Source organism: Contarinia nasturtii, unplaced genomic scaffold (assembly GCF_009176525.2).
Source record: "Contarinia nasturtii isolate CC-2019 unplaced genomic scaffold, AAFC_CNas_1.1 Cnas_scaffold_129, whole genome shotgun sequence".
NCBI lineage: Eukaryota > Metazoa > Arthropoda > Insecta > Diptera > Cecidomyiidae > Contarinia > Contarinia nasturtii.
The window spans coordinates 9,751,599-9,762,326 of record NW_022197486.1 but is presented as its reverse complement, the minus strand read 5'-3'; the positions used below and the strand labels follow the sequence as shown (position 1 = coordinate 9,762,326).

At 33.8% G+C, this 10,728-nt stretch overlaps 5 protein-coding genes across 6 annotated transcripts; 4 read left to right on the top strand and 1 right to left on the bottom strand.

Moving 5' to 3' along the window:
* Positions 1–883: 883 nt before the first annotated feature.
* Positions 884–2,042, top strand: LOC116351151 (nucleolin-like). Its single transcript, XM_031783224.1, has 2 exons — positions 884–1,660; positions 1,719–2,042. Exons 1-2 carry the CDS (start codon positions 962–964, stop codon positions 1,977–1,979), a joined length of 960 nt encoding a protein of 319 aa, XP_031639084.1. The 5' UTR covers positions 884–961; the 3' UTR covers positions 1,980–2,042.
* Positions 2,043–2,137: 95 nt separating this feature from the next.
* On the top strand, positions 2,138–5,356 carry LOC116351128 (beta-alanine transporter). The gene is made up of 6 exons (XM_031783190.1): positions 2,138–2,734; positions 2,907–3,002; positions 3,114–3,348; positions 3,423–3,681; positions 3,760–4,592; positions 4,663–5,356. The coding sequence occupies exons 1-6, from the start codon at positions 2,625–2,627 to the stop codon at positions 4,858–4,860; spliced, it is 1,731 nt and encodes a 576-aa protein (XP_031639050.1). The 5' UTR covers positions 2,138–2,624; the 3' UTR covers positions 4,861–5,356.
* On the top strand, positions 5,225–7,160 carry LOC116351147 (reticulocalbin-2). The gene is made up of 3 exons (XM_031783212.1): positions 5,225–5,763; positions 5,922–6,407; positions 6,495–7,160. The coding sequence occupies exons 1-3, from the start codon at positions 5,399–5,401 to the stop codon at positions 6,664–6,666; spliced, it is 1,023 nt and encodes a 340-aa protein (XP_031639072.1). The 5' UTR covers positions 5,225–5,398; the 3' UTR covers positions 6,667–7,160.
* Positions 7,161–7,309: 149 nt separating this feature from the next.
* Positions 7,310–9,365, bottom strand: LOC116351137 (dolichyl-diphosphooligosaccharide--protein glycosyltransferase subunit 1). Its single transcript, XM_031783199.1, has 3 exons — positions 8,668–9,365; positions 8,342–8,600; positions 7,310–8,263 (listed from the first exon to the last, which is right to left on the bottom strand). Exons 1-3 carry the CDS (start codon positions 9,248–9,250, stop codon positions 7,717–7,719), a joined length of 1,389 nt encoding a protein of 462 aa, XP_031639059.1. The 5' UTR covers positions 9,251–9,365; the 3' UTR covers positions 7,310–7,716.
* A 112-nt stretch (positions 9,366–9,477) lies between these two features.
* Positions 9,478–10,496, top strand: LOC116351160 (dihydrofolate reductase-like). Of its 2 annotated transcripts, none has more exons than XM_031783236.1 (2): positions 9,478–9,646; positions 9,748–10,496. In XM_031783236.1, exon 2 carries the CDS (start codon positions 9,804–9,806, stop codon positions 10,380–10,382), a length of 579 nt encoding a protein of 192 aa, XP_031639096.1. In that variant the 5' UTR covers positions 9,478–9,646; positions 9,748–9,803; the 3' UTR covers positions 10,383–10,496. The 2 variants fall into 2 exon arrangements, with proteins under 2 accessions (XP_031639096.1, XP_031639105.1); XM_031783245.1 differs by having other exon boundaries at positions 9,622–9,659.
* Positions 10,497–10,728: the final 232 nt, after the last annotated feature.

The following is a 10,728-nucleotide window of genomic DNA, read 5'->3' as shown; positions in this document are numbered from 1 at the left end:
TTATATTTTATTTGAAAAAGAAAATTTAAAAAAATAAAAAAAATATCGGGAAAAATGCCCATCAAATTATTTTACTGACAAAAAACAAAACAAAATGTTATTTGTAGTGAGAAAACAAATAATAACAACAACTTAGAGTCGATCATGCTTTAAAAAATCCGATCTTACTTGAAAAAATAAAAATGAAAGAAAAACTAAACCAATAACAAACCTACACAACGTAACAAAAATTAATAATCACTGTACAGTTTTATAATGCCCTCACAATTTGTTTTGCAATTTCCCGACAAAAAAAAATTGCTATTTTTTATAACAATCCTAGAAGTGATTTCAATTCAGCTCGATTTTATTAATTTTTGCACTATAAAATTGGAATTGTTAATGTGTATTGATTTGAAAGTTGTTTCTTTTTTTGTACAGAAATTGAAAGAAAAACCCTCTAATTATAATGGTAGCGAGAACTCATGGAATTTATATGTTTTGCATTGGATGTAATTAATATTTGGTGTTGAGAAAAAAAGAAGAAAAATCTGTTTTAAAAAAATTAGGCTTTTAAAATTTAATTCTCTTATTTGTTCATTTGGTTTCCTTTTTTTATCGAGAAAATTTCAGAATATCGCTTATTCATTTAGTCAGAGTAAAAAATTTTCGATTTTAATTAAATGGGCAAGAAAAAAAAAATACTTTAAGCATGACGCAATTATATTAAAGTTATTCAATAAAAATTTAATAAAAGAATCCGGATTTTATTTCAAATTTTTGTATTTCAGTTAATTTTTTGTGTCATCTCATAAAAGCTGATTAAATGCATTGGAAATTCCAGTTTGGAATGTCAAAAACCTAACCTCAATCATAGAGCATGTCTTGCTTTGTTTATTGTTGATCTAAACTGTCAAATAAATGCGTTCCGATCGCGTTTCTTTATTATAAGTTGAAGTTTTGTGTATTTTAGTCATTCAAAATGTTCGAAGGTGATTCCGATTATATCGTTGAACAGTATATTAAACCAAAGAGAGTGGCTGTTCCGCTGATAAACGATGAAAGAGCGGATATACTTGGAAACTTTGAAGACGACGATGATAAACATGGAAAGAAGAAATCGAAAAAAGTTAAGGAAGTTGTGAATATTTCAGAGGAAAATCCATTTGCCGATGATGATGATGATGATGATGCTGATGATGGTGATATTATTGAAGATGTAAATGCCAGCGAAAATGAGGAACAGAATGGTATTTCTGAAGAAGGAGAAACAGAGGAAGGAGAAGATGTTGATGAAAATTTTGAAAACGATGACGAAAAAATGGATGAAGTTGTCGATGAAAATCCGAGCTCCGATGAAATAACAAATGTGCCACCCACCAAGGTGACCGCAAAAAAACAAACAAAAACCAAGAAACAAAATGTGAAAACGACCGAAATGAAGAAACAACCGATCGAAAAGAAAACCGATTTAACTGATGAACAAATCAAAGCTTTAGTACGAGGCGCCAGCAAACAAGATCGATTTGTGTTGTATGTGACAAATTTAAATTACTCCACAACACGAGATACATTGTCGGAATTCTTTGAGGCTGTTGGTTCTGTTAAATCGGTTCGAATACCAAAAGTACGTCGCAGTGCATTTGCCTTTGTAGAAATGAGCGATATGACTGGATTCAAGGTATGTTCACATTTTTTACTTTTTTATTAAAGCAAATAACCAAATATCGATATTTCAGAATGCATTTACGCTGCACAATCGAACGCTTGACAATTATACAATTAAAGTGCAAATATCGGAGGGTGGCAAAAAGAAATCGGCAAATAAGAAAAATATTCTAAAGCAAAAAAATCGCAAATTGGCCGAAATGAGAAACGAAGGAAAGGCATTCCAGCGCAGTGGGAAGGGCTATGATAAAACAATAAAAAAAGAAATCAATCAACGGAAAATTCAACAGAATCGACGATTGGCCAAAAAACAAGCGAAAAAACAGTTGTAAAAAAACAAATTGTAATACACATAAAATCAGGCTATGGCCATGAATCAATTATTACTGGCATAATTTTTTTTTGTATTTTATGAATGACCCAAACCAATTATTTAAGGTGCTGTCTCTATCACTCTTTCTCTGAATCTGATTCAATAAATTTCATTACAATTTGACCGTTTGGCAAAACGGAAGAATTGTGCATAATTTTTATCAAAGGTTTTAATTGAATAATCAAAAAATCCCCACGAAATAAACAAATTTTACAGTGGCAAGACACAAGTCACATCATTAGTGAGGAGAGCGCACGATTCATGGACAGTATGGTTCTCAATTCATTTGAATGGCAAACTATGTGATGCAATTTCAGTTACATCTTATGTGATATACACTTTCCGGGCGATTCGATGCAATGCAATGCATATACACGTAACAGTTTTTGTGAGTTTCACAGTTGGAAACTTTGAATATTGCTCAGTCGATTCAGTGCAGTTGAGTTGAGTTAAGTTTTGTTGAATTAGTTTAATTTGGAATCATGTTGTGATGGTGCTGCATTTTATCCAGTCGCTGTGTAAATTTGATTCGTAAATTTATTTCAATCAGTTTTTGTGTCGACTTTATTTTTATTTAAGAAAAAAAAAAAGAAAAAAACAAACAATGGATTTCGATAAAGTTTTGGAAGATGTTGGCTCATTCGGCTTGTATCAAAAATTGGTTATAGCCGTACTATTGCCAGCCGTGTTACCATGCGCATTTCATGCTTACAGGTGATTATTTGCTTGAGATATGACATTCATCAAGTTATTGTCTTTACACCGTCAAAAACTGGCTGTCTTTGTTTAATTCATAATAAGCAGTGTTGTACAATAATTACATATTAAATTTTGTTTATTATATATTTGTCATGTTTTCTATTTTACCTTGAACATGTATTTAAAGTCAACTGTTTATAGCATCAACACCGAGTCATTGGTGTCGCATTCCAGAGCTCGATCCATGGTACGCGGATGTACCCGAACTCTTAAAATCGTTGAGGTAATAAATGTACTTGATGCCACCCTTCTCGTTGAAATTTTTGGCATTAAATATTTTGACAAATGTAGCGAAAGATTTAAAGAGAGAAAAAAAACCATTTCCACTTTTTAGCATACCATTGATATTTCACGATGGACAGAGGATCTATTCACAATGTGAAATGTATTCACGAAACTATACGGAAATTCTAATGATGTTGCATACAATGGACACACAAAAACTGCGAAACAAAACTGAATTGTATTTGGATCCATTGAATTCAACAACTCGAAATTATGAAAGTATTAAATGTAAAGATGGTTGGATTTATAATAGAACCATGTTTCCAAACACCGTTGTTATGGAGGTGCTTGTCTTGTGAATCTCATTTTCTTTGCATTATTTCATTTATGACAAAATGTGACTGCTTTTTGTTTGTAGTGGGATCTTGTGTGTGACAAAAATTTTTATCCAGCATTGGCACTCGTTCTATTCGGAGTCGGTGGTTTGATTGGCAACTATTTGTATGGTTTTCTTCAGGATTATTGGGGTCGACGGCCATCATTTTTTGTGTATTTATTTTTGGAAATTGTTGCCTGTGCATTGAGCTCAATGACATGGAATTTCACATCATGGGTGATATTTCGTGTCGTCGTCGGATTCACTGTTCCAGCTATTTTGGCCAGCCCATACGTGCTCGGTTTGTTTTACTTACAATTTTCATTTTATTTTTTTATAAATCGATTTGTTTTTGGTAATTTAAAATTGAAACGCATAGCAATCGAATTGGTTGGACCGAAGCATCGTGTATTCTGTACAATTGTATTGAATATTGCGTATTCAATTGGATTGGTGCTGTTGTCAGGTATCGTGTATTTTGTTCGTGATTGGCGTTATCTGTCGTTGGCTGTATCATTGCCGCTTTTATTATTGTTTTTCTTCTTCTTCACTCTGCCCGAGAGTCCACGATGGCTTGTCGCTACGGGAAAATATCGTCGTGCCGCTCGTATAATGAGCGAAATGGCTCGATTGAATGAAAAAGTGATTCCAGACGATTATGAGGAGGTGTTACGACGCTATTTCGATCCAAATATGAACACATCTTCAAATGATCCAGTATCAAATGATGCGAAATCAGCATCATCAAATATTGGTGTTTATGATTTATTTCGTACACCAAATATGCGTGCAAAAACGTTAATTATAACATTTATTTGGTTTGCAAATACATGCGTTTACGTTGGTCTGAGCTACTATGCTCCAGCATTAGGTGGTGATGAAATTTGGAATTTCTTTTTGGCCGGTGCTGTTGAGTTGCCAACATATCTATTTTTGTGGCCCGGATTAAGTTGCATTGGACGTAGGTGGATTTTATGCGTATCGATGTTGATCGGTGGCATTGCATGTCTGCTCACATTTTTAGTACAAGAAGATCAATTTATTATGCTGAGTTTGTACTGTATTGGAAAAATGGGCATTTCATCGGCGTTTGTTGTGCTGCCGCTAGCCGCATCCGAACTCTATCCAACCGTGGTTCGTGGTTTGGGAATGAGCATTAGCTCAGTCATCGGAATGATTGGACCAATCGTTATACCAGTTATAAATTATATGGTGCTGATGAATGAATTGTTTCCTTTTTTCCCTAGTTTTCATTTCAATTTTGTATCCATTTCATCTGCAGGGAAGCAACATGATGGTCTTACCTCTTATTATCATGGGATGTTTATTAACACTTGGTGGCATAGCTAGCCTATTTTTGCCAGAAACGATGAATCGACCGTTACCACAAACAATTGAAGATGGTGAAAATGTGCCGTTGTCGAATCCATTTCGACGCAATCGAGATACAGCGACCGAATTAAAAACCATCAATAATTAAAATAGCAATAATATTGTTTATTTATTTGTTCTAATTATGGTTTTGTTTGTTGAAAAAAATAATAATATAAAATTGAAATAAATGGAATTCACATTGGTGCTATTGTAGAAGTAAACGTGTTCAGTAAACAAGCAAAATAGAGCTCCATCTATTGAATAAAATTGGAAGTAATCAAAGCATTTGTTTATCCTTTTGTTTGCGTCAATCCGTATCATATTGAATTTATCACGTACCGGGTGCCAAAATCATAATGCAGACACATATAGGCAGAACATTAAAACCAACACATACAAACAAAATGTAACCATATTGGTGACATTTCATTCGAAAAATCGTACATACAAACGAATCCAAATCCAAATGATATAAGCACAAAGAGCTGTTTGATTTTCTTTTTTGTTTATTATGCAAATTTAAGCTTATATGTTAGAATTGGGCAATCACAATTTAGTTTAGTTTCTAATGCAAAATTGTGAAATCAACATTTATTGAAGAAGAACAAAAAATAATTGTGAAGTGCAGTGGAAACGAAATCAAAATGCTTATGGAAACGAAATTATCGATTGTACATTTATTGCTTACTACATTAATATTGGCTTGTTTTTATGCCGAAATTGAGGCGGCCACAACGCATAAACATGGACATCATCAGGGAGAGCGTCTGGAAGATGGTGCGTATCGACCACGAGATTTAGATCATCATGGCGCAGATGGCGAACATATGACTGAATTCGACCATGAAGCAATGCTCGGCAGTGTCAAGGAAGCTGAAGAGTTTCATCAGTTATCGCCAGAAGAATCAAAACAACGACTGAAATTATTGGTCACCTCAAAAATCGATACAAACAAAGACGGATTTGTTGACAAACACGAACTGAAAGCGCACATTTTACGATCGTTTAAGTAAGTAAATACAGAGATAAATTGAAAAAAAAAAAAGTTTTGAAACCATCATATTTTTCCTGTTTTTTTTTCGTTTGATTCAATGACTATTTTATTGAGTTCTAGAACAAACCATATACGTATATGTGTCGAATATTTATTTATTGTTTGGTTTACAGGTCCTTATCAGAGGAAGAATCAAATGATCGATTCGACGAAGTAGACGAAAACAATGATGAAGTTGTAACATGGACGGAATATCTCAAGGAAATGTATGATATGGATTCGGAAGATGATCCAGGCGTTAAAGTGCCGGTTGGACTCGAATCGGAAAATAAGCTACTAATTGCCGATGACAAACAAGTATTTGAAGCGGCTGATTTGAACAAAGACGGCCAATTGAATCGTGAAGAATTTGTTCTATTTATAAGTCCCGAAGAGCATCCGGTTATGTTGCCAATTATTTTGAATCAAACACTTCGTGACAAAGACACCGACAAAGATGGTATTATTAGCTTCCAAGAGTATCTCGGTGAATCGGCCCGAGACCATGATAAAGCTTGGCTCATTGCCGAAAAAGAGCGATTCGATAGTGAACACGATAAAGACGGCGACGGTTTACTCAACGAAAATGAAATTTTGAGCTGGATTGTTCCAAGCAACGAGTATGTATCATTTCAGTATAGAAAATTCGATTTGGTGCTAGCATACGGATAAATTATATATTTCTTTATTCTTCTATTACAAAATAGTGATGTTGCAACAGACGAGGTCAACCATTTATTTGCTGCAGCAGATGGAGACCAAGATGATCGCTTGAATTACGATGAAATCATAGATAATCATGATCTATTCGTTGGCAGTGAGGCAACTGATTATGGTGACCATCTTCAGAATATTGACAAATTCAGAGACGAACTCTAATTATTTCAATTCATGATTTGATTATGATTTCAAACCATTCGATTCGATTGAATTTTTGTTGTATTTATTTTGTTGCGTTGCACAAATTCGACCGCAGCTATTAAAAAAAAAACACTCCAATTAGATATCAGCAAACAATGTTCGTATTGGCAATTATGGAAATATTCGAGTCTGACTTCATGCAAACGTAGCAAAATAGATTTCAACACCAAATTTCATCATTCGTTTTGTGACTTGATTTACAAAGCGCAACAGTCAACGCCCATTATTTGATTTTCTTGGAATGTCATAGTAAGAAAAAGTGGGATGCCATTTTGTGAGGTTCAATTTTTTTCAATTTTCCTTCATTTTTTGTGTTACCAAAAAAAATCCACTTGAATTTCTCCGTTCAGTCATTTATTTAATTTATTTCATCATCTAATATCATACATAATTGTAAAAAAAATCTTCTATATTTGGATCATTGAATAAAGAGTAGATAGAATTTTAATGAATTTCTGCGTTTTTTTCATTATATTCGTTAGAAGAGCTTCCAGGGAATTTTGTGAGCAACCAATGTCATTGTAAGACTTTGTCGTACCAATTTCTATTTTACAGATTCATGAGAAAAAAACCATCAATTAAATAAAACAAAGACGACAAATTACTAGTTTTAAATTATTATATTTTTAACACAGATTTATCAAACGAGACCAGAATAGTTTGTGTGTGTATGTGTCTATTCAAAGTTAACCTGGGTACATGGTATTGATTTTTCTTCGAAAAAATTGTTGTCAATCTTCATTATTTTTTTCAATGAATGAATGTGCTAAAGAAAAAATGGTTCAAAATGCTTTTAGATCTTATGTTTTCACTTCATTCATTTTAATATAAAAGCTAAAAAAGAATCGCCCTTAATTTTTATTAGGAATTAGCAAATTGATTTCAAAGTAAAATCATCATTTTAAATGCAGTTAATTTCTATCCGCTGAATGTTTGTTTGTGTTTGTATTTGATCTGCATCTCTTTTGTTTCGTTTTTTTTATTTCTAACAAAAAAAACATCTAGACTCTAGTCTTTGTGATGATGTGTGACGGAGCTATCTTTTGTGATGGAGAAATCTAAACGCGTCCATACGATGACAATCAAAAATAGTGCATACAAAAATCCAATGATCAACAATGGCTCTTGTATCATAAACGCTTTGCTGAAAGTGTACTTCAAATTGAAGTCGGCAATATGATTTTCGACAAGATTTTGTTTGCTAAACACGATCACTGGACGACCAACCGTATCCAAATAGGTGTAATGAACTTGGTCCGGTGAACGGCTTACCGAGTATGGTGGAATCAATTTAATGTTGCTTGTACCTTCTGGCAAAATAATTTTCACCGTTGCCTTTTCAATCACCATATCATCGAAAACATGATCAATAACACGCATTTTCAACAAGTATTGATCACCGCTGCTGAACAAATACTCAAAGCTTGGCACATTGTAACCAATAGTGTAGTGTGTTTTCCATCCGCCAAACAATGGGAAACGTGGACGCAAATCCAATTCAACTGAATCCTTCAAAATGCGCATAGCCGATGTGGAAATGTTTCCATTTGTATCTCTGCAATAATAACACGTCTCATAAGTTCGATTCGAAAGAAAAATTGGCGATAGAAGATGCTGTGAAAGTTAATCTTACCTGTAGTAAACTTCAGTGGCTGATGCCGGTAAAATAGTTTTGTATGATTTAACGCTTGGGTGATTGTTACGTGCATCCTTTTGATAATCATAGCGTGAGAATGAACCTTTCAATCCAGCGCCCGAATGCAAAATGTCAATGGTTTCTTCAACAGCGATATTGCCCCAGTGTGAAAGTTCGATGACACGTTCCAAGTTGGTGATGGTTAGGAATGGCGAATGATTTTCATAGTGAACTGTGATTGGTTCACTTGAGTATGCTGTTTGATAAAAGAATTACATTTAATAATAATCAACAAAATGACGAAGAAAATAGCTTTGACTCACGTTCAACATTCTCGTATGGTCCGTACGTTATTGTACCGTCCGCATGCGATGATGGTTTGACGGTGGTATAACTTTCCACTGATTTTGAAGCAAGTAAAACGGTGGTTTTTTGTGAAATCGTCTTGTACGGGCTATAGAAATAGGCATTACCGAAGTAACGAACCAACTGTCGTTCATTTTGTGTAATTTGTGTTGGATATGGTTCCAACGATTTTGAAAAGACGGTTTCAATATGTAAAACTGGTGTCGGCGATGAACTTGTCACGGAAACGGTGAACAATGAACCGTCGGCTGTCTTTTCTTCCGTTGCTTTCAATTCCTTTTTAAGAGCATCACGAATCGAAATGTATGCCAAATTGTCACGGACATCTTTAGTCACAGGAAATGTATATGCAACGCCTGAGAATTCCTTTTTCACCTTATTTTCCAATGTTACTTTATGCTGAACTTTAACTAATTGCGTGGTCAAATCGATGGTGCGTTCAACATTTTTATTTTGAATATTTGAGTCGATTTGTACACCGGCCGCATTAAATGCAACCAATGAAATGGTAACTATTGCAAAAACAAAATGATTTCTCATTTTTGTTTAATATTCTCCAGCCAATTTACCGATGAAATGCTTAAAAGCCGACAACAAACCTATTATTACCGCACTGAATCGACCGAGAACAAGAAAAAGATATATTAGATGACACGACACGCATACTAACTTCTGTCAAAATGTCAAGTTGGCAACAGAACACAGTTGGTACACATGAGTGACGAAACACATTCAATACACCGATAAAACGATTGTCAACATTTCATTTTCGAATTTTCACATTTTAAATGAAGAACCAACCAAATAACGTATATCATGAATTAATTTTGGTTTTATGACATTTTCTAACCAAATTTAAATGAATATGAGATAACTTTTTTTAGCAAAAAAAAAACATTGATACATTTTGTGGTTAAATAATCTATAAAAAAATCGGTGAGCAATCTCGGTTAGTTATGTTTTTGTGTTCAGTGATAAAAAGATCACTGTTACTTAATTCTTTATAAAATGCATGTATTTTTTTAATTTTTGATTAGTTTTTAAAGAGCATACAAACTCTAGGCATACAAACACCTCTACAAGCAACGTAGTCATGGTTCAGAATAAATTTAATTTGATTGTTGCAGCATGTGAAAATTCGGGCATTGGATTTAAAGATAAATTGCCATGGAGTTTAAAGAATGAATTGAAGCATTTTCGCAAAATGACCACATCAACGGCGGATCCGATGAAAAAGAATGCAGTCATTATGGGCCGTTTGACATATTTTGCGATTCCAGAGAGTAAACGACCGTTGGCCAATCGATTAAATATTGTTTTATCGAATACAACGGCAGCTACCGACTATCCACATGATGTGATTCTTTGCTCCAGCTTAAATGAAGCAATGACAAAACTCATTGGAACGGATTTGGGTGCAAATATTGAAACAATTTGGATTTGTGGCGGTAGCCGAGTTTTTAATGAAGCAATGTCATCAGATTATTGTCATCGCATCTATTATACTGACATCAAGGCGCCGTTCGAATGTGATGTATTCTTTCCAAATATTTCAAGTGCATTCAAGATTATTCCGAATGATGAAGGCATTCCAACTGATGAACAAGAGGAAAATGGAGTCAAATATCAGTATAAAATCTATGAAAAGCAACAGTTGAACAACACATTCTGATTTTTTTTTTGTATTTTAATCCAAAATACTAAAAATATTTTTAAGAGAAAAAATGATGTTTTTATTTTTTTTCTCAAGATTTTGCATAATACTCTGATTGATAATAAAGAATTATAAATATAAAAAATGGGAACCACTATTTCGTAGGTAAACGATTTGATGATGGAAATACTTAAAGTTTGAGTATTGTAGATTAAGTACTGACCTTAAAGTCGATTCTCTGTCGCTATTCAATTGACATTTGCTTTCTGTGTATTTTATTCATGTACAATTGTTCAATTTCTGTGCTTCATACGGGTCGCGTGTGGCGAGCATTCCTCAGTATGTGTTTTGTATTGGCCATTGG

Coding starts and splice junctions, on each gene's coding strand:
- LOC116351151 (XM_031783224.1), top strand. CDS start 962: ATGTTCGAAGGTGATTCCGATTATATCGTTGAACAGTATATTAAACCA. Junction 1,661..1,718: donor GCGATATGACTGGATTCAAG/GTATGTTCACAT, acceptor TCGATATTTCAG/AATGCATTTACGCTGCACAA.
- LOC116351128 (XM_031783190.1), top strand. CDS start 2,625: ATGGATTTCGATAAAGTTTTGGAAGATGTTGGCTCATTCGGCTTGTAT. Junction 3,003..3,113: donor GAACTCTTAAAATCGTTGAG/GTAATAAATGTA, acceptor TCCACTTTTTAG/CATACCATTGATATTTCACG. Junction 3,682..3,759: donor GGCCAGCCCATACGTGCTCG/GTTTGTTTTACT, acceptor TGAAACGCATAG/CAATCGAATTGGTTGGACCG.
- LOC116351147 (XM_031783212.1), top strand. CDS start 5,399: ATGCTTATGGAAACGAAATTATCGATTGTACATTTATTGCTTACTACA. Junction 5,764..5,921: donor CACATTTTACGATCGTTTAA/GTAAGTAAATAC, acceptor TTTGGTTTACAG/GTCCTTATCAGAGGAAGAAT. Junction 6,408..6,494: donor TGGATTGTTCCAAGCAACGA/GTATGTATCATT, acceptor ATTACAAAATAG/TGATGTTGCAACAGACGAGG.
- LOC116351137 (XM_031783199.1), bottom strand. CDS start 9,250: ATGAGAAATCATTTTGTTTTTGCAATAGTTACCATTTCATTGGTTGCA. Junction 8,601..8,667: donor ACCATACGAGAATGTTGAAC/GTGAGTCAAAGC, acceptor TTTATCAAACAG/CATACTCAAGTGAACCAATC. Junction 8,264..8,341: donor GCCACTGAAGTTTACTACAG/GTAAGATTAACT, acceptor TTATTATTGCAG/AGATACAAATGGAAACATTT.
- LOC116351160 (XM_031783236.1), top strand. CDS start 9,804: ATGGTTCAGAATAAATTTAATTTGATTGTTGCAGCATGTGAAAATTCG.